At 44.7% G+C, this 24,908-nt stretch overlaps 1 protein-coding gene across 2 annotated transcripts in view; it reads right to left on the bottom strand.

Moving 5' to 3' along the window:
• The window catches only part of CNTN5 (contactin 5), a 2,016,448-nt gene that overhangs the window by 269,062 nt on the left and 1,722,478 nt on the right, over positions 1–24,908 (bottom strand). For both annotated transcript variants that reach the window (XM_077298468.1, XM_077298469.1), the window contains one exon: positions 22,967–23,142. In XM_077298468.1, the coding sequence (XP_077154583.1) occupies positions 22,967–23,142 (176 nt within the window). The remainder of the gene's footprint in view (positions 1–22,966; positions 23,143–24,908) is intronic.

Here is a 24,908-nt window from a genome sequence, read left to right as displayed (position 1 = left end):
CCCTCCTGCTCCCCATCCCCGCCGGTGAATGCAGAGCCACGGCTCTAATTTTAGATGTTGCGCCGGTCTGGGGGACTGGAGCAGGTGGACCCAGGGATTGTGGTGCGGGAGCCGCCTGTGGAAGAGGCTCACCCGCTGCTTCTCCCGCAGCCATGTCAGTGTCTCTGCCTCTTGTAGTGATGCCGCCACGAGCTGTGGGCGGAACAGTGGGCAGAGCTCCAGCGTTTCCTCTGCTTCCCGGCCTCTCCTGTCCAGGCGAGGCCACGGCTTTGGGTCCACTCCCGGCGGCAGCTCCAGTTTGCATAGGAGCAGCAGAGGGCCCCGGGGACTTCACGGCGGGAGCCACTTGTGGTAGAGGTTCACCCCGTGATTCTCCCGCAGCTGGGTCCAGGTTCTTCCTTCTGGGAATGGGGCTGCCGCACATCATGGGCGGGGTTTTAGGCGAGGTTTCGGCGTCTCTCCTTCTTCCCGGTCTCGCCTCAGGCGAGACCGCGGCTTTGGGCCTACCTCCGGAGGTAGCAGCGGTCCGCTAACCAGCCATGTAGGGTCCTATGGGCTCCAGCACTGGAGTCGCTGTGGACGGGAGCCTGTCAAGGGGTCCTCCTATAGAAGAGACTAGTCTAAGGCTTGATAGCACCGATGAGTGCAGCCTCTTATCGTCTTGTGAGCACAGGCCTGCAGCAAGGCCACAGCAGGGGTCCGCATGTCCCGGAACTGCTTGTGCATTCTTAAAAGCCATTTTTTTCATTTTGTGTCCTAGTTCTGAACACTTTAAATAAAGTTTTGAGCAATTTCGTCCTAGAAAGTATGCAATTTGCCGCTAATATTAAGGGATTTTTCAGGAGCTCCTGTGACACAGGTCTACTCATGATCCCCAGCAAGCCACGCCCCCGGTAGATGGACTTTCTAACAAAGAATCAACACAAGGAGATTTCTAAAATTGCACTCTGAAACCAAGCAAGTCACTTTAATTTTTTCATGCCCAATGTTCTCTATTATTTGGGCAATATTACACTCAAAAAAACTTCATACTTCTCGAAAGAAAGTACAACTGTGGGTGTCACTAACTACTTAAGCAAAGGTATCAAACAACTTTTCAATGAAGAATAAATGAAGGCTCATCTTCTTGTAGACTTAGTATAATGTTGTGAATTCCATTCTCGGGCTCCCTCCTGTGGTCGTGAATGGTACTTTGTTGAGTTCTGTTCGTGGGCTCCCTCTGGTGGCTTTGAGTGATACTGCTGGTCTTTAGCTGGGCTCCCAGCTGCCTCGTTTCCTGCTATGCTGGTTTCCTATTTAACTCCACCTAGATCTTTACTTGTTGCCAGCTGTCGTTGTATTCAGTATTGGTTCAGATCTCTCTGGGACTTCTCTCGTGACCTGTCTCCTCCAGGAGAAGCTAAGTTCATGCTAGTTCATTTTTGCTCATTGCTTTTGGAAAATGTTTTTCAGTATATGATAAGTTCAGTCCAGCTTGCATATATGCTATTTTCTTGCTAGCTGGAAGCTCTGGGGAGCAGAGTTGCTCCCTCACATCGTGAGTCGGTGTGAGGGTCTTTTTGTATTCTCTGCGTGGATATTTTTGTAGTATTTTATACTGACCGCACAGTTCCCTTGCTATCTTCTTACTATTTAGTATTAGTGGGTCTCCTTTACTAAAACCTGTTTTCATTCCTATGTTTGTATTTTCCTCTTAACTAACCGTCATTATTTGTGGGGGGCTGACTTTACTTTGGGGAAATTTCTCTGAGGCAAGTGAGGCTTTGTTTCTCTCTAGGGGTAGCTAGCTCTCAGGCTGCGAAGAGGCATCTAGGGAGAGTTAGGTACGCTCCACGGCTGCCTATAGTGTGTGTGATAGGATCAGGGTTGCGGTCAGTAAAGTTCCCACATCCCCAGAGCTTGTCCTATATTTCTGGTTTACCTATCAGGCCATTCCAAGTGTTCCTAACCACCAGTTCCATAACAGTACAGCTGGCCATAAAGTGTTAATGCATCACAAAAGAGGGATAAGAGAAGTTCTGAGCTCATTTTTTTTTCTCTGCTGTGTGTTTTGCTTCTCTACTCCCCTTAATCTCTGGGTGGTTCAGGACTCAGCTGCAGATATGAACATTCAAAGTCTGTCCTCTAGTTTGGATCATCTCACTGCAAGGGTACAAAGCATTCAGGATTATGTAGTTCAGAATCCTATGTTAGAGCCTAGAATACCAATTCCTGATTTGTTTTCTGGAGAAAGATCTAAGTTTCTGAATTTCAAAAACAATTGCAAATTGTTTCTTGCTCTGCAACCCCGCTCTTCTGGTGACCCTACTCAGCAAGTTAAAATTATTACTTCTTTGTTACGTGGCGACCCTCAAGATTGGGCATTTTCCCTGGCGCCAGGAGATCCTGCATTGCTAAATGTAGATGCGTTTTTTCTGGCACTTGGATTGCTTTATGAGGAGCCTAATTCAGTAGACCAGGCAGAAAAGACCTTGCTGGCTCTGTCTCAGGGTCAGGATGAAGCGGAGGTTTACTGCCAGAGGTTTAGGAAGTGGTCTGTGCTCACTCAATGGAATGAATGTGCCCTGGCAGCGATTTTCTGAAAGGGTCTTTCTGAAGCCCTTAAGGATGTTATGGTGGGGTTCCCCACGCCTGCAGGGGTGAATGAATCAATGTCCTTGGCCATTCAGATTGATCGGCGTTTGCGGGAGCGCAAAGCTGTGCACCATCTGGTGGTGTTCTCTGAGCAGAAGCCTGAGCCTATGCAATGTGATAGGATTCTGACCAGAATTGAATGGCAAAATCACAGACGTCAGAATGGGTTATGTTTTTACTGTGGTGACTCCACTCATGCTATCTCTGTTTGTCCTAAGCGCACTAAAAGGTTCGCTAAGTCTGTCACCATTGGTACTGTACAGCCTAAATTTATTTTGTCTGTTACTTTGATTTGCTCTCTGTCATCCTATTCAGTTATGGCTTTTGTGGATTCAGGCGCTGCCCTGAATTTGATGGATTTGGAAATTGCCAGGCGCTGTGGGGAAGGGGAATTGATGCTACGCCATTGGCCAAGATTAAGCCTCAGTACTGGACTCAAGTGACCATGTGCATGACTCCTGCACATCAGGAGAATATTCGTTTTCTGGTGTTACATAATTTGCATGATGTTGTCGTGTTGGGTCTGCCATGGCTGCAGGTTCATAATCCAGTATTGGATTGGAAATCAATGTCTGTGTCTAGTTGGGGTTGTCAAGGGGTACATGGTGATGTTCCTTTGGTGTCAATTGCCTCTTCTACTCCTTCTGAAGTCCCTGAATATTTGTTGGATTACCAGGATGTATTTGATGAGCCCAAATCCAGTGCCCTACCTCCTCATAGGGATTGTGATTGTGCTATAAATTTGATTCCTGGTAGTAAGTTCCCTAAGGGTCGACTTTTCAATTTGTCTGTGCCAGAGCATGCCGCTATGCGGAGTTACATAAAGGAGTCCTTGGAGAAAGGGCATATTTGCCCGTCCTCGTCACCATTGGGAGCAGGGTTCTTTTTTGTGGCCAAGAAGGATGGTTCTCTGAGACCCTGTATTGATTATCGCCTTCTTAATAAAATCACGGTCAAATTTCAGTACCCTTTGCCTCTGCTGTCCGATCTGTTTGCTCGGATTAAGGGGGCTAGTTGGTTCACCAAGATAGATCTTCGAGGAGCGTATAATCTTCTGCGTATAAAACAGGGCAATGAATGGAAAACAGCATTTAATATGCTCGAAGGCCATTTTGAGTACTTGGTGATGCCATTTGGGCTTTCTAATGCCCCTTCTGTGTTTCAGTCCTTTATGCACGACATCTTCCAAGAGTATCTGGATAGATTCATGATTGTATACCTGGATGATATTCTGGTCTTTTCTGATGATTGGGAATCTCATGTGAAGCAGGTCAGGACGGTATTTCAGGTCCTGCGTGCTAATGCCTTGTTTGTGAAGGGCTCTAAATGTCTCTTTGGAGTCCAGAAGGTTTCCTTTTTGGGCTTTATTTTTTCCCCTTCTACTATCGAGATGGATCCAGTTAAAGTCCAGGCCATTTATGATTGGACTCAACCTACATCTGTGAAGAGTCTTCAGAAGTTCCTGGGCTTTGCTAATTTTTACCGTCGCTTCATCACTAATTTTTCTAGTGTGGTTAAGCCTTTGACTGATCTGACCAAAAAGGGTGCTGATGTGGCGAATTGGTCTCATGTGGCCGTTGAGGCCTTTCAGGAGCTGAAACGTCGGTTTTCTTCGGCTCCTGTCTTGCGTCAGCCGGATGTTTCTCTCCCTTTTCAGGTCGAGGTTGATGCTTCTGAGATTGGAGCAGGGGCTGTCTTGTCTCAGAGAAGCCCTGATGGCTCTGTGATGAAGCCATGTGCTTTCTTTTCTAGAAAGTTTTCGCCTGCCGAGCGTAATTATGATGTTGGTAATTGGGAGTTGTTGGCAATGAAATGGGCATTTGAGGAGTGGCGACATTGGCTTGAGGGAGCCAAACATCGTGTGGTGGTCTTGACGGATCACAAGAATTTGATTTATATCGAGTCTGCCAAGCGGCTAAATCCTAGACAGGCTCGATGGTCGCTGTTTTTCTCCCGTTTCGATTTCTTGGTTTCGTACCTTCCAGGCTCTTAGAATGTGAAGGCTGATGCCCTTTCAATGAGTTTTGTGCCTGATTCTCCGAGAGTTCCTGAACCGGCTGGTATCCTCAGAGAGGGGGTGATTCTGTCTGCCATATCCCCTGATTTGCGGCGGGTGCTGCAGGAGTTTCAGGTCGATAGACCTGACCGTTGTCCACCGGAGAGACTGTTTGTCCCTGATAGATGGACCAGTAGAGTTATTTCCGAGGTTCATTGTTCAGTATTGGCGGGTCATCCTGGGATTTTTGGTACCAGAGATTTGGTGGCAAGATCCTTTTGGTGGCCTTCCTTGTCGCGGGATGTGCGTTCTTTTGTGCAGACCTGTGGGATTTGTGCTCGGGCCAAGCCTTGCTGTTCCCGTGCCAGTGGATTGCTTTTGCCTTTGCCTGTCCAAAAGAGGCCCTGGACGCATATTTCCATGGATTTTATTTCGGATCTTCCGGTCTCTCAGAGGATGTCTGTCATCTGAGTGGTTTGTGATCGTTTTTCTAAGATGGTCCATTTGGTGCCCTTGCCTAAGTTACCTTCCTCCTCTGATTTGGTTCCGCTGTTTTTTCAGAATGTGGTTCGTTTGCATGGTATTCCGGAAAACATTGTGTCTGACAGAGGGTCCCAGTTTGTGTCCAGATTTTGGCGGTCCTTTTGTGCTAAGATGGGCATTGGTTTGTCTTTTTCTTCGGCTTTCCATCCTCAGACAAATGGCCAAACCGATCGAACTAATCAGACCTTAGAAACTTATCTGAGATGTTTTGTTTCTGCTGATCAGGATGATTGGGTGACTTTTTTGCCATTGGCTGAGTTCGCCCTCAATAATCGGGCTAGTTCGGCTACTTTGGTTTCGCCTTTTTTTTGTAATTCTGGTTTTCATCCTCGTTTTTCCTCAGGGCAGGTTGAGTCTTCTGACTGTCCTGGGGAGGATTCTGTGGTGGACAGGTTGCAGCAGATTTGGAACCACGTAGTGGACAATTTGGCGCTGTCACAGGAGAAGGCTCAGCGCTTTGCTAACCGCCGTCGCTGTGTGGGTCCCCGACTTCGTGTGGGGGATTTGGTTTGGTTGTCTTCTCGTTATGTTCCTATGAAGGTTTCCTCTCCTAAGTTTAAGCCTCGTTTCATCGGTCCTTTTAAGATTTCTGAAATCCTCAATCCTGTGTCATTTCGTTTGGACCTCCCAGCATCTTTTACCATCCATAATGTGTTCCATAGGTCATTGTTGCGGAGGTATGTGGTGCCTGTGGTTCCTTCTGTTGATCCTCCTGCTCCGGTGTTGGTCGAGGGAGAATTGGAGTATGTGGTGGAGAAGATCTTGGATTCTCGTATTTCGAGACGGAAGCTTCAGTACTTGGTTAAATGGAAGGGCTATGGTCAGTGTTATGATCCTGATGGCAAGGATCACAAAAACTGACCTGCTAGGTAAACAGAAATTTAGGACAAGCTCTGGGGATGTGGGAGCTTTACTGACCGCAATCCTGATCCTATCAACACACACTATAGGCAGCCGTGGAGCGTTTCCTAAAATCCTAGATGCCTCTTCACAGCCTGAGAAACTAGCTACCCCTAGAGAGAAAAACAAAGCCTCACTTGCCTCAGAGAAATTACCCCAAAGTTTAGACAGCCCCTCACAAATAATAACAGTGAGTTAAGGGGAAAAGACAAACGTTAAAATGAAAACAAAAAGAATCCACGCAGAGATTACAAGAACCCCCACACCGACTCACGATGTAAGGGGCGCAACTCCGCACCCCAGAACTTCCAGCAAGCGAGAGATCACATATAAGCAAGCTGGACTGAACTCATCATATACTGAGAAACATTTTCAAGGAAATAATGAGCAAACATGAACTAGAAAGACTTAGCTTCACCAGGAGGAGACAGGTCACAAGGGAAGTCCATAGAGATCAGAACCAGTACTGAATACAACGACAGCAGGCAACAAGTAAAGGTCCAGGTGGAGTTAAATAGGGGCCAGACTAGCAGAAAACGAGGCAGCTGGATTCCAGCTACAGACCAGCAGTAACGCTAAAGGCCACCAGAGGGAGCCCAAGAACAGAACTCACACAGTACCACTCATGACCACAGGAGGGAGCCCGAGAACGGAATTCATATTAGTACCCCCCCCTTGAGGAGGGGTCACCGAACCCTCACCAGAGCCCCCAGGCCAATCAGGACGAGCCAAATGAAAGGCACGAACCAAATCGGCCGCATGGACATCAGAGGCGACAACCCAGGAATTATCCTCCTGACCATAGCCCTTCCATTTAACTAAGTACTGAAGCTTCCGTCTCGAAATACGAGAATCCAAGATCTTCTCCACCACATACTCCAATTCTCCCTTGACCAACACCGGAGCAGGAGGATCAACAGAAGGAACCACAGGCACCACATACCTCCGTAATAATGACCTATGGAACACATTGTGAATGACAAACGATGTTGGGAGGTCCAAACGAAATGACACAGGGTTGAGGATTTCTAAAATCTTATAAGGACCGATGAAACGAGGCTTGAACTTAGGAGAGGAAACCTTCATAGGAACATAACGAGAAGACAACCATACCAAATCCCCCACACGAAGTTGGGGACCCACACAGCGACGGCGGTTAGCAAAGCGCTGAGCCTTCTCTTGTGACAACGTCAAATTGTCCACTACGTGGTTCCAAATCTGCTGTAACCTATCCACCACAGAATCCACCCCAGGACAGTCAGAAGCCTCAACCTGACCTGAGGAAAAATGAGGATGAAAACCAGAATTACAAAAAAAAGGTGAAACCAAAGTAGCAGAAACTAGCCCGATTATTGAGGGCGAACTCAGCCAACGGCAAAAAGGTCACCCAATCATCCTGATCAGCAGAAACAAAACATCTCAGATAATTTTCCAAGGTCTGATTAGTTCAGTTTGGCCATTCGTCTGAGGATGGAAGGCCGACGAAAACGACAAATCAATGCCCATCTTAGCACAAAAGGACCGCCAAAATCTGGACACAAACTGGGATCCTCTGTCAGACACAATGTTCTCCGGAATACCATGCAAACGAACCACATTCTGAAAAAACAGCGGCACCAAATTGAAGGAGGAAGGCAGCTTAGGCAAGGGCACCAAATGGACCATTTTAGAAAAACGATCACAAACCACACAGATGACAGACATCCTCTGAGAGACTGGAAGATCCGAAAAAAAATCCATGGAAATATGCGTCCAGGGCCTCTTCGGGACAGGCAAAGGCAAAAGCAAACCACTGGCACGAGAACAGCAAGGCTTGGCCTGAGTACAAATCCCACAAATTCAGGGCAGCACCTGAATCCACAAAAGCCATAACTGGGTAGGATGACAGGGAGCAAATCAAAGTAACAGACAAAATGAATTTGGGCTGTACAGTACCAATGGTGACAGATTTAGCGAACCTATTTGTGTGCTTAGAACAATCAGAGATAACATGAGTAGAATCACCACAGTAAAAGCACAACCCATTCTGACGTCTGTGATTTTGCCATTCAATTCTGGTCAGAATCCTGTCACATTGCATAGACTCAGGCTTCTGCTCAGAAAACACCGCCAGATGGTGCACAGGTTTGCGCTCCCGCAAACGCCGATCAATCTGAATGGCCAACGACATTGAATCATTCAGACCCGCAGGCATGGGCAACCCCACCATAACATCCTTAATGGCTTCAGAAAGACCCTTTCTGAAAATTGCTGCCAGGGCACACTCATTCCACTGAGTGAGCACAGACCATTTCCTAAACTTCTGACAGTAAACCTCTGCTTCATCCTGACCCTGAGAGAGAGCCAGCAAAACCTTTTCGGCCTGGTCTACTAGATTAGGTTCCTCATAAAGCAATCCAAGCGCCAGAAAAAACGCATCCACATTTAGCAATGCAGGATCTCCAGGCGTCAGGGAGAATGCCCAATCTTGAGGGTCACCACGTAACAAAGAAATAATAATTTTAACTTGCTGAACAGGGTCACCAGAGGAACGAGGTCTCAGAGAAAGGAATAATTTGCAATTATTTTTGAAGTTCAAAAACCTAGATCTATCTCCAGAGAACAACTCAGGAATTGGTATTTTAGGCTCTGACATTAGACTGTGAACTACATAATCCTGAATGCTTTGTACCCTTGCAGTGAGATGATCCACACTAGAGGACAGACTCTGAATGTCCATGTCTGCAGCTGAATTCTAAACCACCCAGAGATTAAGGGGAGGAGAGAGGCTAAACACACTGCAGAGGAAAAAAAAAATGAACTCAGGACCTCTCTTATCCCTCTTTTGCGATGCATTAACACTTTACGGGCCTGCTGTACTGTTATGATCCTGATGGCAAGGATCACAAAAACTGACCTGCTAGGTAAACAGAAATTTAGGACAAGCTCTGGGGATGTGGGAGCTTTACTGACCGCAATCCTGATCCTATCAACACACACTATAGGCAGCCGTGGAGCGTTTCCTAAAATCCTAGACGCCTCTTCACAGCCTGAGAAACTAGCTACCCCTAGAGAGAAAAACAAAGCCTCACTTGCCTCAGAGAAATTACCCCAAAGTTTAGACAGCCCCCCACAAATAATAACGGTGAGTTAAGGGGAAAAGACAAACGTAGAAATGAAAACAGGTTTTTAGCAAATGAGGCCCGCTACACTAAATAGTCAGAAGACTGCAAGGAATCTGTGCGGTCAGTATAAAATGCTATCAAAAAGAATCCACGCAGAGATTACAAGAACCCCCACACCGACTCACGATGTGAGGGGCGCAACTCTGCACCCCAGAACTTCCAGCAAGCGAGAAATCACATATAAGCAAGCTGGACTGAACTCATCATATACTGAGAAACATTTTCAAGGAAATAATGAGCAAACATGAACTAGAAAGACTTAGCTTCTCCAGGAGGAGACAGGTCACAAGGGAAGTCCAGAGAGATCAGAACCAGTACTGAATACGACAGCAGGCAACAAGTAAAGGTCCAGGTGGAGTTAAATAGGGGCCAGACTAGCAGAAAACGAGGCAGCTGGATTCCAGCTACAGACCAGCAGTAACGCTAAAGGCCACCAGAGGGAGCCCAAGAACAGAACTCACACAGTACCACTCATGACCACAGGAGGGAGCCCGAGAACGGAATTCACAACAGGTCAGGAGGATAATTCCTGGGTTGTTGCCTCTGATGTCCATGCTGCCGATTTGGTTCGTGCCTTTCATTTGGCTCGTCCTGATTGGCCTGGGGGCTCTGGTGAGGGTTCGGTGACCCCTCCTCAAGGGGGGGGGTACTGTTGTGAATTCCGTTCTCAGGCTCCCTCCTGTGGTCATGAATGGTACTTTGTTGAGTTCTGTTCGTGGGCTCCCTCTGGTGGCTTTGAGTGATACTGCTGGTCTTTAGCTGGGCTCCCAGCTGCCTCGTTTCCTGCTATGCTGGTTTCCTATTTAACTCCACCTAGATCTTTACTTGTTGCCAGCTGTCGTTGTATTCAGTATTGGTTCAGATCTCTCTGGGACTTCTCTTGTGACCTGTCTCCTCCAGGAGAAGCTAAGTTCATGCTAGTTCATTTTTGCTCATTGCTTTTGGAAAATGTTTTTCAGTATATGATAAGTTCAGTCCAGCTTGCTTATATGCTATTTTCTTGCTAGCTGGAAGCTCTGGGGAGCAGAGTTGCTCCCTCACATCGTGAGTCGGTGTGAGGGTCTTTTTGTATTCTCTGCGTGGATATTTTTGTAGTATTTTATACTGACCGCACAGTTCCCTTGCTATCTTCTTACTATTTAGTATTAGTGGGTCTCCTTTGCTAAAACCTGATTTCATACCTATGTTTGTATTTTCTTCTTAACTCACCGTGATTATTTGTGGGGGGCTGACTTTACTTTGGGGAAATTTCTCTGAGGCAAGTGAGGCTTTGTTTCTCTCTAGGGGTAGCTAGCTCTCAGGCTGTGAAGAGGCGTCTGTCATGATCTCTGCGGGCAGAGATCATAGCAAGCCTATAGAGGGACAAGCTCTCGGAAGATGGAACTATACTGACCATGAACTAAGCCTGCCGCGCAACTAGAAATAGCCAGGTAGCATTTCCTATTTATTGCTAGATGCCCAGCTCTGGCCTAAGACCTAAATAGCTAGCAGATGGAAATATAAGACCTGGCTCACCTCTAGAGAAATATTCCAAAGAAGACCGTAGCCCCCCACATATAATGACGGTGAGTTCAGATGAAACAACAAACGCAGCAGGAAAATAGTCTTAGCAAATTTGAGGTCCGCTTACTAGATAGCAGAAGACAGATAGTATACTTTCATGGTCAGCAGAAAAACACTAACAAAACACCATCCAGAGATTACCTTAAACTCTGGCATTAACTCATAACGCCAGAGTAGCAATCCCTGATCAACGAGAGCTTTCCAGACACAGTAACAAAACTTCAGCTGTGAACTGGAACAAATAGGCAAAATGAAACATGGACAAAAGTCCAACTTATCTAGTAGTTGTCAGAAGCAGGAACAAGCACTGAGAGGCATCAGATAACATTGTTGACCGGCAAGAAACCACCAGAGAAATGAGCTTAAATAGCGACACCCACTACTGATGGAACCAGGTGAAACAGGAAAGAGGATGACAAGTCCAATTCCACAAGCGGCCACCGGGGGAGCCCAGAATCCAAATTCACAACAGTACCCCCCCCTCAAGGAGGGGGCACCGAACCCTCACCAGATCCACCAGGGCGACCAGGATGAGCCCTATGGAAGGCACGAACAAGATCAGAAGCATGAACATCAGATGCATTGACCCAAGAATTATCCTCCTGGCCGTAACCCTTCCAGTTGACCAGATACTGGAGTCTCCGTCTGGAAACACGAGAGTCCAAAATTTTCTCCACAACGTACTCCAACTCACCCTCAACCAACACCGGAGCAGGAGGCTCAACTGAAGGTACAACAGGTACCTCATACCTGCGCAATAACGACCGATGAAAAACGTTATGAATGGAAAAGGACGCAGGGAGGTCCAAACGGAAAGAAACAGGATTAAGAATCTCCAATATTCTATAAGGGCCGATGAACCGAGGTTTAAACTTAGGAGAAGAGACCCTCATAGGGACAAAACGAGAAGACAACCACACCAAATCTCCAACACAAAGCCGAGAACCAACACGACGATGACGGTTGGCAAAACGCTGAGTCTTCTCCTGGGACAACTTCAAATTGTCCATAACCTGCCCCCAGATGTGATGCAATCTCTCCACCACCGCATCCACTCCAGGACAATCCGAGGATTCCACCTGACCGGAGGAAAATCGAGGGTGAAACCCCGAATTACAGAAAAACGGGGACACCAAGGTGGAAGAGCTGGCCCGATTATTGAGGGCGAACTCTGCCAATGGCAAAAAAGCAACCCAATCATCCTGGTCAGCAGAGACAAAACACCTCAGATATGTCTCCAGGGTCTGATTAGTCCGCTCGGTCTGGCCATTAGTCTGAGGGTGAAAAGCAGATGAAAAAGACAAATCTATGCCCATCCTAGCACAGAATGCCCGCCAAAATCTAGACACAAATTGGGTACCTCTGTCAGAAACAATATTCTCAGGAATACCGTGCAATCGGACAACATTCTGAAAAAACAGAGGAACCAACTCAGAAGAAGAAGGCAACTTGGGCAGAGGAACCAAATGGACCATTTTAGAGAAACGGTCACAGACCACCCAGATGACAGACATCTTCTGGGAAACAGGCAGATCTGAAATAAAATCCATCGAGATGTGTGTCCAAGGCCTCTTAGGAATAGGCAAGGGCAACAACAGTCCGCTAGCCCGAGAACTACAAGACTTGGCCCGAGCACAAATGTCACATGACTGCACAAAGACTCGCACATCTCGTGACAGGGAAGGCCACCAGAAGGATCTTGCCACCAAATCCCTGGTACCAAAAATTCCGGGATGACCTGCCAATGCAGAAGAATGTACCTCAGAGATGACTCTACTGGTCCAATCATCCGGAACAAACAGTCTATCAGGCGGACAACGATCCGGTCTATCCGCCTGAAACTCTTGCAAGGACCGCCGCAGATCAGGAGAAACGGCCGACAAAATTACTCCCTCCCTAAGGATACCTGTGGGTTCAGCGTTACCAGGAGAGTCCGGGTCAAAACTCCTAGAAAGGGCATCTGCCTTAACATTCTTAGAACCCGGTAGGTATGACACCACAAAATTAAAGCGAGAAAAAAATAAAGACCAGCGCGCCTGTCTAGGATTCAGGCGCCTGGCAGTCTCAAGATAAATCAAATTTTTGTGGTCAGTCAATACCACCACCTGATGCTTAGCCCCCTCTAGCCAATGGCGCCACTCCTCAAACGCCCACTTCATGGCCAAAAGCTCCCTATTCCCAACATCATAATTCCGCTCTGCGGGCGAAAATTTGCGAGAAAAGAAAGCACAAGGCCTAATGACGGAGCAGTCGGAACCTTTCTGCGACAACACTGCCCCAGCTCCGATCTCCGAAGCGTCAACCTCAACCTGAAAAGGCAGATTCACATCAGGCTGACGTAACACAGGGGCAGAGGCAAAACGGTGCTTAAGCTCCTGAAAGGCCTCTACAGCATGAGGGGACCAATTAGCAACATCAGCGCCATGTCTGGTCAAATCAGTCAGTGGTTTAACGACATCCGAAAAACCAGCAATAAATCGGCGGTAAAAGTTGGCAAAGCCCAAAAATCTCTGAAGACCCTTAAGAGAGGAGGGCTGAGTCCAGTCACAAATAGCTTGCACCTTGACGGGATCCATCTCAATGGAAGAGGGAGAAAAAATATACCCCAAAAAGGAAATTTTCTGGACCCCAAAAACGCACTTAGACCCCTTCACACATAAAGAATTAGACCGCAGAACCTGAAAAACTCTCCTGACCTGCTGGACATGAGAGTCCCAGTCATCAGAAAAAATCAGAATATCATCCAGATATATTATCATAAATTTATCCAGAAAATCGCGGAAAATATCATGCATAAAAGACTGGAAAACTGAAGGGGCATTAGAAAGACCAAAAGGCATGACCAAATACTCAAAGTGGCCCTCGGGCGTATTAAATGCGGTCTTCCACTCATCCCCCTGCCTGATCCGCACCAAATTATACGCCCCACGAAGATCAATTTTGGAGAACCACTTAGCACCCTCTATACGAGCAAACAAATCAGTAAGCAATGGCAATGGGTATTGGTACTTAACAGTGATCTTATTCAGAAGCCGATAATCAATACATGGTCTCAAAGAGCCGTCCTTTTTTGAGACAAAGAAAAACCCAGCTCCCAAGGGAGAAGAAGATGGACGAATATGTCCCTTTTCCAAAGACTCCTTTATATATTCCCGCATAGCAGCATGTTCCGGCACAGACAGATTAAACAAACGACCCTTTGGATATTTGCAACCCGGTATCAAATCTATGGCACAATCGCACTCACGGTGCGGAGGTAACGACCCAAGCTTGGGTTCGTCAAAGACGTCTTGATAATCAGAGAGGAACTCAGGGACTTCAGAGGGAATGGACGACGAAATAGAAACCAAAGGTAAGTCCCCATGAATACCCTTACATCCCCAGCTCAACACAGACATTGCTCTCCAGTCCAAGACTGGATTGTGAGACTGCAACCATGGCAATCCCAGTACCAAATCGTCATGTAAATTATACAGCACCAGGAAACGAATAATCTCCTGGTGATCCGGATTGATACGCATGGTTACTTGTGTCCAGTATTGTGGTTTATTATTAGCCAATGGGGTGGAGTCAATCCCCTTCAGAGGAATAAGAGTCTCCAAAGGCTCTAAATCAAAACCACAACGATTGGCAAAGGACCAATCCATAAGACTCAGAGCGGCGCCAGAGTCAACATAGGCGTCCGTGGCAATGGATGACAAAGAGCAAATCAGGGTTACAGACAAAATAAACTTAGACTGAATGGTGCCAATGGAAACAGACTTATCAAGCTTCTTTGTACGCCTAGAGCATGCTGATATAACATGAGTAGAATCCCCACAATAGAAGCACAATCCATTCTTCCGTCTAAAATTCTGTCGCTCGCTCCTGGACAGAATTCTATCACACTGCATACTTTCTGGCGTCTTTTCCATAGACACCGCCAGATGGTGCACCGGTTTGCGCTCCCGCAGACGCCTATCAATCTGAATAGCCATTGTCATGGACTCATTCAGACCTGCAGGCACAGGGAACCCCACCATAACATCCTTAACGGCATCAGAGAGACCTTCTCTGAAAGTTGCCGCCAAGGCGCACTCATTCCACTGAGTAAGCACAGACCATTTACGGAATTTTTGGCAGTAAACCTCAGCTTCGTCTTGCCCCTGAGATAGTGCCATCAAAGTTTTTTCTGCCTGAAGTTCCAAATGAGGTTCCTCATAAAGCAAGCCCAAGGCCAGAAAAAACGCATCCACATCGCGCAACGCAGGATCCCCTGCTGGCAATGAGAAGGCCCAATCTTGAGGGTCACCCCTGAGCAAGGAAATCACAATCCTAACCTGCTGAGCAGGGTCTCCAGCTGAACGAGACTTCAGGGACAAATAAAGCTTACAATTATTTCGGAAATTCTGGAAGCTAGCTCTATTCCCTGTGAAGAACTCCGGCAAAGGAATTCTCAGCTCAGATACTGGAGCATGTACCACAAAATCTTGTAAATTTTGTACTTTCGTGATGAGATTATTCAAACCCGCAGTTACACTCTGAAGATCCATTATTGTCAGGTGCACACAGAGCAATACAGAGATTAGGAGGAGAGAGAGAAAAAAGACTGCAGCAAGGCAAACTGGAGGAAAAAAAAAAAAAAAAAAATTCCAGCAGACTTCTAATAACTCTCCTTTCTCAACCTGGGTCTTTAACACTTTATTGGCCGGTCAAACTGTCATGATCTCTGCGGGCAGAGATCATAGCAAGCCTATAGAGGGACAAGCTCTCGGAAGATGGAACTATACTGACCATGAACTAAGCCTGCCGCGCAACTAGAAATAGCCAGGTAGCATTTCCTATTTATTGCTAGATGCCCAGCTCTGGCCTAAGACCTAAATAGCTAGCAGATGGAAATATAAGACCTGGCTCACCTCTAGAGAAATATTCCAAAGAAGACCGTAGCCCCCCACATATAATGACGGTGAGTTCAGATGAAACAACAAACGCAGCAGGAAAATAGTCTTAGCAAATTTGAGGTCCGCTTACTAGATAGCAGAAGACAGATAGTATACTTTCATGGTCAGCAGAAAAACACTAACAAAACACCATCCAGAGATTACCTTAAACTCTGGCATTAACTCATAACGCCAGAGTAGCAATCCCTGATCAACGAGAGCTTTCCAGACACAGTAACAAAACTTCAGCTGTGAACTGGAACAAATAGGCAAAATGAAACATGGACAAAAGTCCAACTTATCTAGTAGTTGTCAGAAGCAGGAACAAGCACTGAGAGGCATCAGATAACATTGTTGACCGGCAAGAAACCACCAGAGAAATGAGCTTAAATAGCGACACCCACTACTGATGGAACCAGGTGAAACAGGAAAGAGGATGACAAGTCCAATTCCACAAGCGGCCACCGGGGGAGCCCAGAATCCAAATTCACAACAGGCGTCTAGGGAGAGTTAGGTACGCTCCACGGCTGCCTATAGTGTGTGTGATAGGATCAGGGTAGCGGTCAGTAAAGTTCCCACATCCCCAGAGCTTGTCCTATATTTCTGGTTTACCTATCAGGCCATTCCAAGTGTTCCTAACCACCAGTTCCATAACAGTATAAGTAGTCCACCTATCTGACAATGATTCATAGAAGAGCTGACGGGTCAAGCGGAAGAGGATGACAAAAAACAAGTTGGAAGAAGACAATGTCATGACATTAACCATGAAAATATTTTTTGAAGAACAAAGCAGATGATTTTTAGACCATTTAGTCAAACACTTTTCATACAACTGTTAGGCATTATAACAAAAGTAGCAGTACATAATACATAAGTATGCAAATATGTGTAAAAATAAAAAAAAGCCTAATCCAACTCCCCAAGGCAATACCTAATATTCTGTATAAGATACATGATTCCTTCCTTCTTAATTCTTTGTAGGCTTATTATGGTGCCCATACTGTACATTTGGCCGAAGGTTTGTTCTGCCAACAAATGTCTCAACTGACTTCCCCTGCACATAACTGTCCTGAGCGTTCATCTGTTTTTGCTTGGAAGAGGTGAGAAAAACTGCTACCTTAACCTCTAGTGATGGCTTTTATCACCTGAGAACAAAAGAATGATCTGTTGAGGAAGAGTCAGGAGGTCCCACACACATCAAATGAGTCGCTAATCTCACCAAAATCGACAAGTTTGACCAAGGCAACCTCTGGATTCTGTTAAATTGGAATAGCTAGCGCCAAGTCTATTTGTGGTTGCCATTTTTAGAACAGTCAGGTGAACACTAACACAATCCCATTACAATTATGCTCTGGAGTCTCTGGAGTCTCTGTAGATACCAGGGTGTAATAAACATTGAGTGAAAAAAAATGCAAATCACATAAATCTTATCATTAACTGGTTCTATAGCAGCAGCCTTCTCCATGTCTGTTCCTCCACCCAGTTCACTTTGGACTCACGCAACAAACATTCTGCCATTTTCATGTCAGAGGCCTACACTGCGTCAGAAGTCCTTGGGTAGAAAAAAGATACAGGAAGAGCCGAAGAGTAGGTTGCATGTATGGTGCCAAAGGAAAGAAGAGAACAGCGGGACATGTGGAGGTACATACAAGGGACTGCTGTGGTGGCTCTGGTGAGCAGAGTTGAGGTTTTTAAAAAAATATTTTTACCCTTTTTCTGACCCTCTACACATCAGCAATATGGTGGTCGGTCGTCAGTTTGTTGAATTCACATTAAGTGAATCACAAAAAAAATTGAATTCAGGATAGGGTGAATTTTTTTTACTAAAAAGAGAATCTATCAAGTCTCCAAACTGTCCTCAACCTTTGCTTTAATGGTATGGGCGATGAATGATTGCTTAATCTGATAGGGAGTTTTATGGATCAATTAACTTTTATCCTGCAGCACCGAATATGCTTATGTGGCAGTACTAGTCAGGCGGCAGGCTCGGACTGGTCCATAGGGGAAATGATAAATCCCCTGGTGGGCCTCTGAGCAGAAGTGGGCCCTCAACCCTTTTACATGATCATTACACTTAGTTGACTATGTATAATCAAAGATAGCATCTCATTCATTTAACAAACTATTCCACTTATTATATACAAGTTAGCAAATTTTGGCAAATTTATGAATAAGGGTAACAGAGTATATGCATGTAGATGAACAGTGGCCCCCCAGTGTCAATGTTACAGTTGGACCCTTGGTATCTCAGTCCAACACTATCTGGTTGGGTGTCGTATTCCTTGGACTAGTCCTGCCACAAATCATGTAATCATACAAGAAATGCTCATAAATATCAAAGTATTGGAAAAACCCATGGTAGTCTCTTAAAATTAAACGCTTTTACTTTGGGGTTCCAAAAAAGGGGTTCTAAGTGGTTGAAAAGGCGTGTATATAAATAAATATACTAAGTATATTATCATTTGTTTTGACTTTTTTTTACTTTTTTACTTTCAGTAGGTAGAACATTGACTCAATGATAATGAGAGCAGAATTGTTTTATTTTTTTCTCCTAGCAAATTGAAAAATAGACAAGCAAAACTTTATAATAACAGACTTTTAGAAATCTGGAGAGAAAGCCAATAAAGTGAAACTGCAATTCAAGAGATATATAATTTAGATGACTTTTTGAGAAGAGACTTAATAAAAAAAATCTATATAAAGGAACAAACAATCTCTCTCTCTCACTGAATGGTCTGATAAATTGAGAAATTCACATTCACAATCTCTTTATAAACAAAAATGTTGCAAGGAATTACTATGTCATTTATGTGAGCAAGTTGAAGAGTCTACGTTCTCTGCCGGCAATGAACTCAATTCTTGTAAGTTTTCTACATTTCAACCATTGTCTTAAAGGGGTAGATTCAAGCCTATGAATATTACAGAAGTGCAACATAATGCCATAATCCTATATTTTACTGCATTTCTAAAATACTTTAAAGGGTATCTAATTTTACAATCATTTTTGGAACTGCTTAAAGACAGCTATGCAGTAGGTGTATGTAAATTTCCCAAATATCCTGGGTCCAGCAATACATTCTTGAATTTGTAGAGCTGACCAGGGAGATAGGGGGTATGGCCCGATCCGACTTCAACTGTAACTGTGTCCTCAAGACATCGGTAATGCCTGAAGGTGCTGAAAGGACCTGTAGATTACATGACCAGAGACTAATATAAAAACCTGGGAGTAGCGAGCAGAGATGTACTAGGACAGTGTGGGGACACTGTATTGTGTGAGAGGCTGTGGGAGCATCATATTGTGAGGGGCTGTAGGGGCATCATATTATGTTAGAGACTGTGGGGGAACCATACTGTGTGAGGAGCTTCGGGGGCATTATACTGAGAAAAGGCTGTGGCAGTATCATACTATGTGAGAGGCTGTGGGGGCATTATACTGTGTCAGAGGCTGTGGGGTCATTATACTGCGTGAGTAGCTGTGGGGGAATCATACTGTGTGATAGGCTGTGGGTGCATTATTTTGTGTAAGAAGGTGTGGGGGCATCATACTGTGTGAGAGGATGTGGGGGCATCATACTGTGTGAGAGGCTGTGGGGTATCATACTGTGCGAGAGGCCGTGAGGGTATCATACTATGTGAGGGGAAGTGTTGGAATCATACTGTGTGAGAAGCTGTGGTGTCTCATACTGTGCGAGAGGCTGTGGGGGCATTAGACTGTGTAGGAGGCTGTCGGGGTAACATCCTGTGTGAGAGACTGTGGGGTATCATACTGCATGTGCACTGGCATCATTAAAGAAGCGTTGTCAGCAAAGATGACCAAAGAAGATTCAAACAATTCTGGTCTGGTGTCCAGTTTGATCATTCATGGCAGCCAGACCAGGGCAGTGTAGATGTAACTACACCGGCAATCTTCTGTATAGCATCTGGGATGCCTCTTCTGCTTTTTAGACCTCCACAATGTCATGACTTCGTGGCACAATGGACATTATAACGAGAGCAAATTTTTAAATATTCGGTTCGGATTACAATTGCCGGTGAATATTCTGTTTGCAATATTTGCCAAACATAGTCAAATGCCATTGGAGTCAATAGTAGTAGATATGAGCGAATATGTTCGGAAACTAGCGTCAAATGTAAATTTGACACAAATTGGGTACCGATATGGCTGAATATGGCAAATTTGGATTCGGCGTTCGTTTTCCAAACATATTCGCTCATCTCTAATTATAACATTGTGTGAGGCCTTGATGACACTGTGGCATAGTAAGTGGCAGAGGCATCCGGTATGTCTGGCAGAGGTTTGCCAGAGTGGAAGTGAACACTCTCTTCGTCTGGATGTATGGAGGACCAAGCTCGATGATAAACTAGGGAAGTTCTAATCTTTTTGCTCATCTCGATTGCTTAGCTGAAGTTTGATCCTTTTGTTGTTTGGACGGATAAGCTACAGTGTTAAGATTTCTCCCCTCCGCTAATTCAAAAGACATAAACAATCAGCCGATGGAGGGACGGGACAAGAAAACAAAAGTTGGGTGAAAAAAAAGCAAACCTCTCCCCCAACTAAAAAAACCCAACCCATGTAAAAACATGGTCCAAGCCTTGAAGTAAAGGAGGTCAAGGGAAGCCAATGCAACAATTGTTGGTTTGTGCTACCCATTGCAATGACTATGGGCACTGTGATCTGAAACGCGTCTGCCTGACTATTTCCCCCCCATGGGGTTGTGACATTTATGCTTCTGTTCTTTATTTTAAATATCTACATAATAAACTCCAGTTTTTATAGGATCTTTGAAGCCAGACTTGTTCTTCGATTGATCCATTTTGGTTTGTTTTTCCACACAAAATTTACTAATAGGCACAATGATTTCCTATAGTACTGTCTTTTTAATTTTAAATTTTTTTTTGCAAGACTTTCCTGTAAATGAATCCCAAAGAGCTGTGGTTTATACAGATTTGCATAGAAGCGCGTGGGCGAGTAGTTATGGGGGCGTGTTCACAAATGGGGTGGGGTTTATTGTGGTCATTAAGAATTGTGTAGGAAAAGAAATAGGATTTTCAGTTATCTACGACATCAAAGGAATTGATGTAAATGAAGAGAGAGCTAAATATGTAAATAAAGAAAAGTAATAAAGTGAAAAAGCAAAGGGTGTTCCCAGAAATGCCGAGAAATTAAAGGCATCCATAGGACGCAATGCATTAACTAGGGGCTGATTCAATATTGCCATTAAAATAACAGACATACTCGCTGACTTATCTGTAATATCTCCTGTGAAAGCTTATATTATGTCCATTCCTCACTCAAGGTTAAGTGTGCATCTGCCAGCATAGTATAATATAAATGCAAATGTGCATAAAATACACAGTAATAAGAGCAATATATAGAATTTATGCGCCATCTTAATGCTCTCCACTTACTCCTGGCGTGGTAAATGATAGGTTAGCATGCATACGGATCAATCTCCCGGTATTGAAATAGTATCTTCTAACATTTAATGTGCTGACTTTATTCCAGGAAGCACATTCAGATTTATTCTTACTTTTCCCAAAGTAGAACCTGTGACAAGTTTACAAATCGGACTGTTTGGTTGAAACCAGGGAGCGTTCTTCTTGATTTCTTCCTTCTTTGATTAGATAAACCCAGATTTCAAGAAGTAAAATTCTACAATCTGCTTGGAAATTCTATCATCAAATCTTCCTAAGCATCAAGTCAAAATCAATGTCCTAAAATGAAGCGCTGAGAATGTTTGGTTTTTAAATCCTACTTCAGTACTGTATATAAGTCACCAAAGAAAGAGCTTTAAGCAAGAACCAAAGTTAAAAAGTACAATTTTTATTTATTATAAAAACATACAGTATATAAAAACATGTTAAAAAAAGTGAGACCGACCACAGGTAAGGAACTAGGAGGGTACACCTGAAATGATTAAATAGGTATATGCATAACAAGGAAACAATATAAGAACATGGTAATGCTGACAAACAATGTAAACCTCGAAGGAAGCATTTCAGTGTGAAACGCGCGTCGGGGGGTGGGTCTCCAGAGTCCTACTGAGTTTTTATATATGTTTTTGTGATAAATAAAAATTGTTCCTTCTAACTGTGGTTCTTGTTTAAAGCTCGTTCTTTGGTGGTTTATCATTATTTAGCTTTATGACCCTTATTTGGTAATTTAGAGAATTATCATTTTCAATGGATTCAGTACTGTATATAGCCTGACGTTCAATGTGAGGACAAAATACATGGAAATGGTCATGGCACAGAACATTTTAGAAAAGATAAAAAAAAGTGAATTAAAAAAAAAATTAACAGTCATTGGCCTGGAGATGAAAGGGGACAGCAGCTGTTTACTAATTTAAAGGGGTTTTCAGAAAACCACTGTCCCAAGGAATGAAAACTGCTCTTTACTCACCCTCTCCGATTCCAGTGTCATGTTGACAGTTCTGCAGCCAATCAGTGAGCATCTCACACTGCCAACTCAGTCAGGCAGAATCACTGATTGGCTGCAGCACTAATGTTGACAGTGCTGCAGCCAATCTTTGAGCTGAATGGCTCTATGCGATCAGCTAAGATAACTGATTGGCTACAATGTTGTTTGAATGATATCAGCACTGCAGGCAATAAAAACTAGAAGCAATGGAAGAGACTCTGCGCTGGACCTGGGGGGTGTGAGTAAAATGTAGGGTTTTTTTTAACAAACTGCATCTAGGGGCAGGGTTTTGTTTAACCCCTTTAACACTAGTTGCCCCTATACAACCATTTGGTAATTTATTAAAAATGTTCTGTGCCTGCAGCTCTTTTGTAGCATAATGTGTCTCCATGGTTACAGACTACAAAAGAGCATTGTGTAGTCTGATCCTGCATTTATCATCTTGTTGCTAATGTACATCCAATATTTTAGTGTAAAATAGAGGACGGATCTGGGTAAGTAGGACTGCAGGAACAGACTACACAAGGTTTGTTTGTAGTCTGTAACCATGGAAACACATAAGTTAGCATACCAGCTGTAGGCACAGATTTTAAGAAATTTTTATTCAAGACTACATAGCAAATTGCAAAATTTGTTGCAAGGATGGACCTCAGGTTTAGGTAAATAAAAGATCTGATCATATAAATGTTTGGGGTTTTTTTGTTTGAAAAATGTATTTTGTTTGAAAAATTTGAAAAGTAAAGATTGGGTTCTTAGTTCAATGAGAATGGAGCGCCAATGGCTTTGCGTGATATTTTAGAAATTACAAGAATCAAAAGTTACTTACCGCTCTGATGCTTTCAAAATGTCCGTCTTCCTTTTCAAAATCAACAGGCTGTTCATTCAGAGTCCAGAAGAAGTTGATCTCAAGGAGGGGATCATGGATGGCTTTGCAGCTAAGAACAACGCTCTCCCCAACAGTCAGTTCAGTTCTTTTTGGTGTTAGCTCTATCTTTGTAGGTTCTATATATACACAATAGAGAGAAGATAAAATTTTTAGATCACTTCTACTAAGAACATGTATTTGGCCTCTGCCATGTATCTAGAGAAATAAAAAACAAGTACCAATACCATTGTCACTGAAAGCCCTTAATGATATTTTGCTGAACTAAATATGATGTCATAGCGATAGCCTGACCTTATAATCCTCTGTAAAGGCATTCAGGGTTAAAGGGATATTCTAGGATCAATCTAGTCCTCAAGCTTGCCCACTATTAAAATAAAAAAATGAGTGTTATTCAGCCACCACTGCTCCAGCACTGCCTGTCCATCGTATTTCCCAGTATTTGTTGATAGGCTGCATGACTACAGCGTATGACGCTGCATGCAATCACAGGGCTCAATGGTGTATGTACGGTAAAAGACTGCTGAGGCCAATGAGTGGTTGTAGCGGTCATGGGCATATACAGTATGTGACTGCTGCACCGAAGTAACCTGAGAATAGTGAGAACCACTTGAGTAGCGGTGCTGGAGTGGTGAGAAAGTTAACAGTCGATACCTGTTTTTTTATATTATTTTATCCCATTTTAGAAAAAAATCTTGAAACACCCCTTTAACTTATGCTTACAACTTATCCAGGCCTTTTTGGTTTTTACTATGGGCCTATAAACTAACAGGTAGGTAGATGTTATCTACCCGTCTGTTGTGCCTGGTGACAATCTCTGCTGGCCCAGAGCAGTCACAGACCGCTCCTACCAGAAATTCAGCGGCTCAATATCAACAGAGCAGCTCTTCGTGTTTTGTTGTGCTCTCTTGCTAGGGCGTGACTGCCAATGTCATGCTGATTGACAGCAGGCTTCCTAAGTACAGAGAGCCAGCTGCCACTCAGTCACGCCATATCAACAGAGCAGAGCGGAAGAGCTGCTCTGTTGATAGGGCGTGTCTACTAATGTCATGCTGATTGACATCAGGCTTCCCGCTACCTAACTGCGGAGAGCCAGCTGCCACTCAGTATGGCATTTGGAAAGTGGTGACCACGGCACTCAAGGACTTTAGGGAGGTGCTCAAGTTGGGGATCCAACCCGTAAATGTAGTAAGAAATATACTTGGCACTCAGGAGAAATTTGTAGCAAAGTTCAAAAGTAGATTTTTCAAAAGTAGATTTTTTTATTTTGGTGCATCCAGATCAACATATAAACGTTTTCGGTCTCGACAACTGAGACCTTCATCAGATATAGTTGTAAGAGCTGGAGACCAACAGTAGTGTATGAGGGTTACACACTAGGTGTATAGCCTGGGAACGGGAGCGCAGGGCGCCTGAGACAATGAAGGACAAAGAGAGACGCTTATAGCAGAGCGAGATACTCGCAGGGTAAAGAGCGCTGAGTGATGCTGCTGCCAGGGGCAGTGTGGACACTAGTGTGTAGTGTGTGGAGGTCACACACTGGGTGTTTAGCCTGGGAGCGGGAGCGCAGGGCGCCTGAAACAGTGGAGAGCAAAAGGAGGCGCTTGTAACAGGGCGAGATACTCGCAGGGTGAAGAGCGCTGAGTGATGATGCTGCCAGGGGCCGTGTGGGCGCTGCGCTGCTGGGTAGACGCCCCGGGAGCGTCTACCCAGCAGCGCAGCGCCCACACGGCCCCTGGCAGCATCATCACTCAGCGCTCTTCACCCTGCGAGTATCTCGCCCTGTTACAAGCGCCTCCTTTTGCTCTCCACTGTTTCAGGCGCCCTGCGCTCCCGCTCCCAGGCTAGACACCCAGTGTGTGACCTCCACACACTACACACTAGT

The sequence above is a fragment of the Ranitomeya variabilis genome, chromosome 3, assembly GCF_051348905.1.
Source record: "Ranitomeya variabilis isolate aRanVar5 chromosome 3, aRanVar5.hap1, whole genome shotgun sequence".
In the NCBI taxonomy this organism is placed as follows: Eukaryota; Metazoa; Chordata; class Amphibia; order Anura; family Dendrobatidae; genus Ranitomeya; species Ranitomeya variabilis.
The sequence above is the reverse complement of the archived record's forward strand: the minus strand, read 5'-3'. Positions and strand labels throughout refer to the sequence as shown.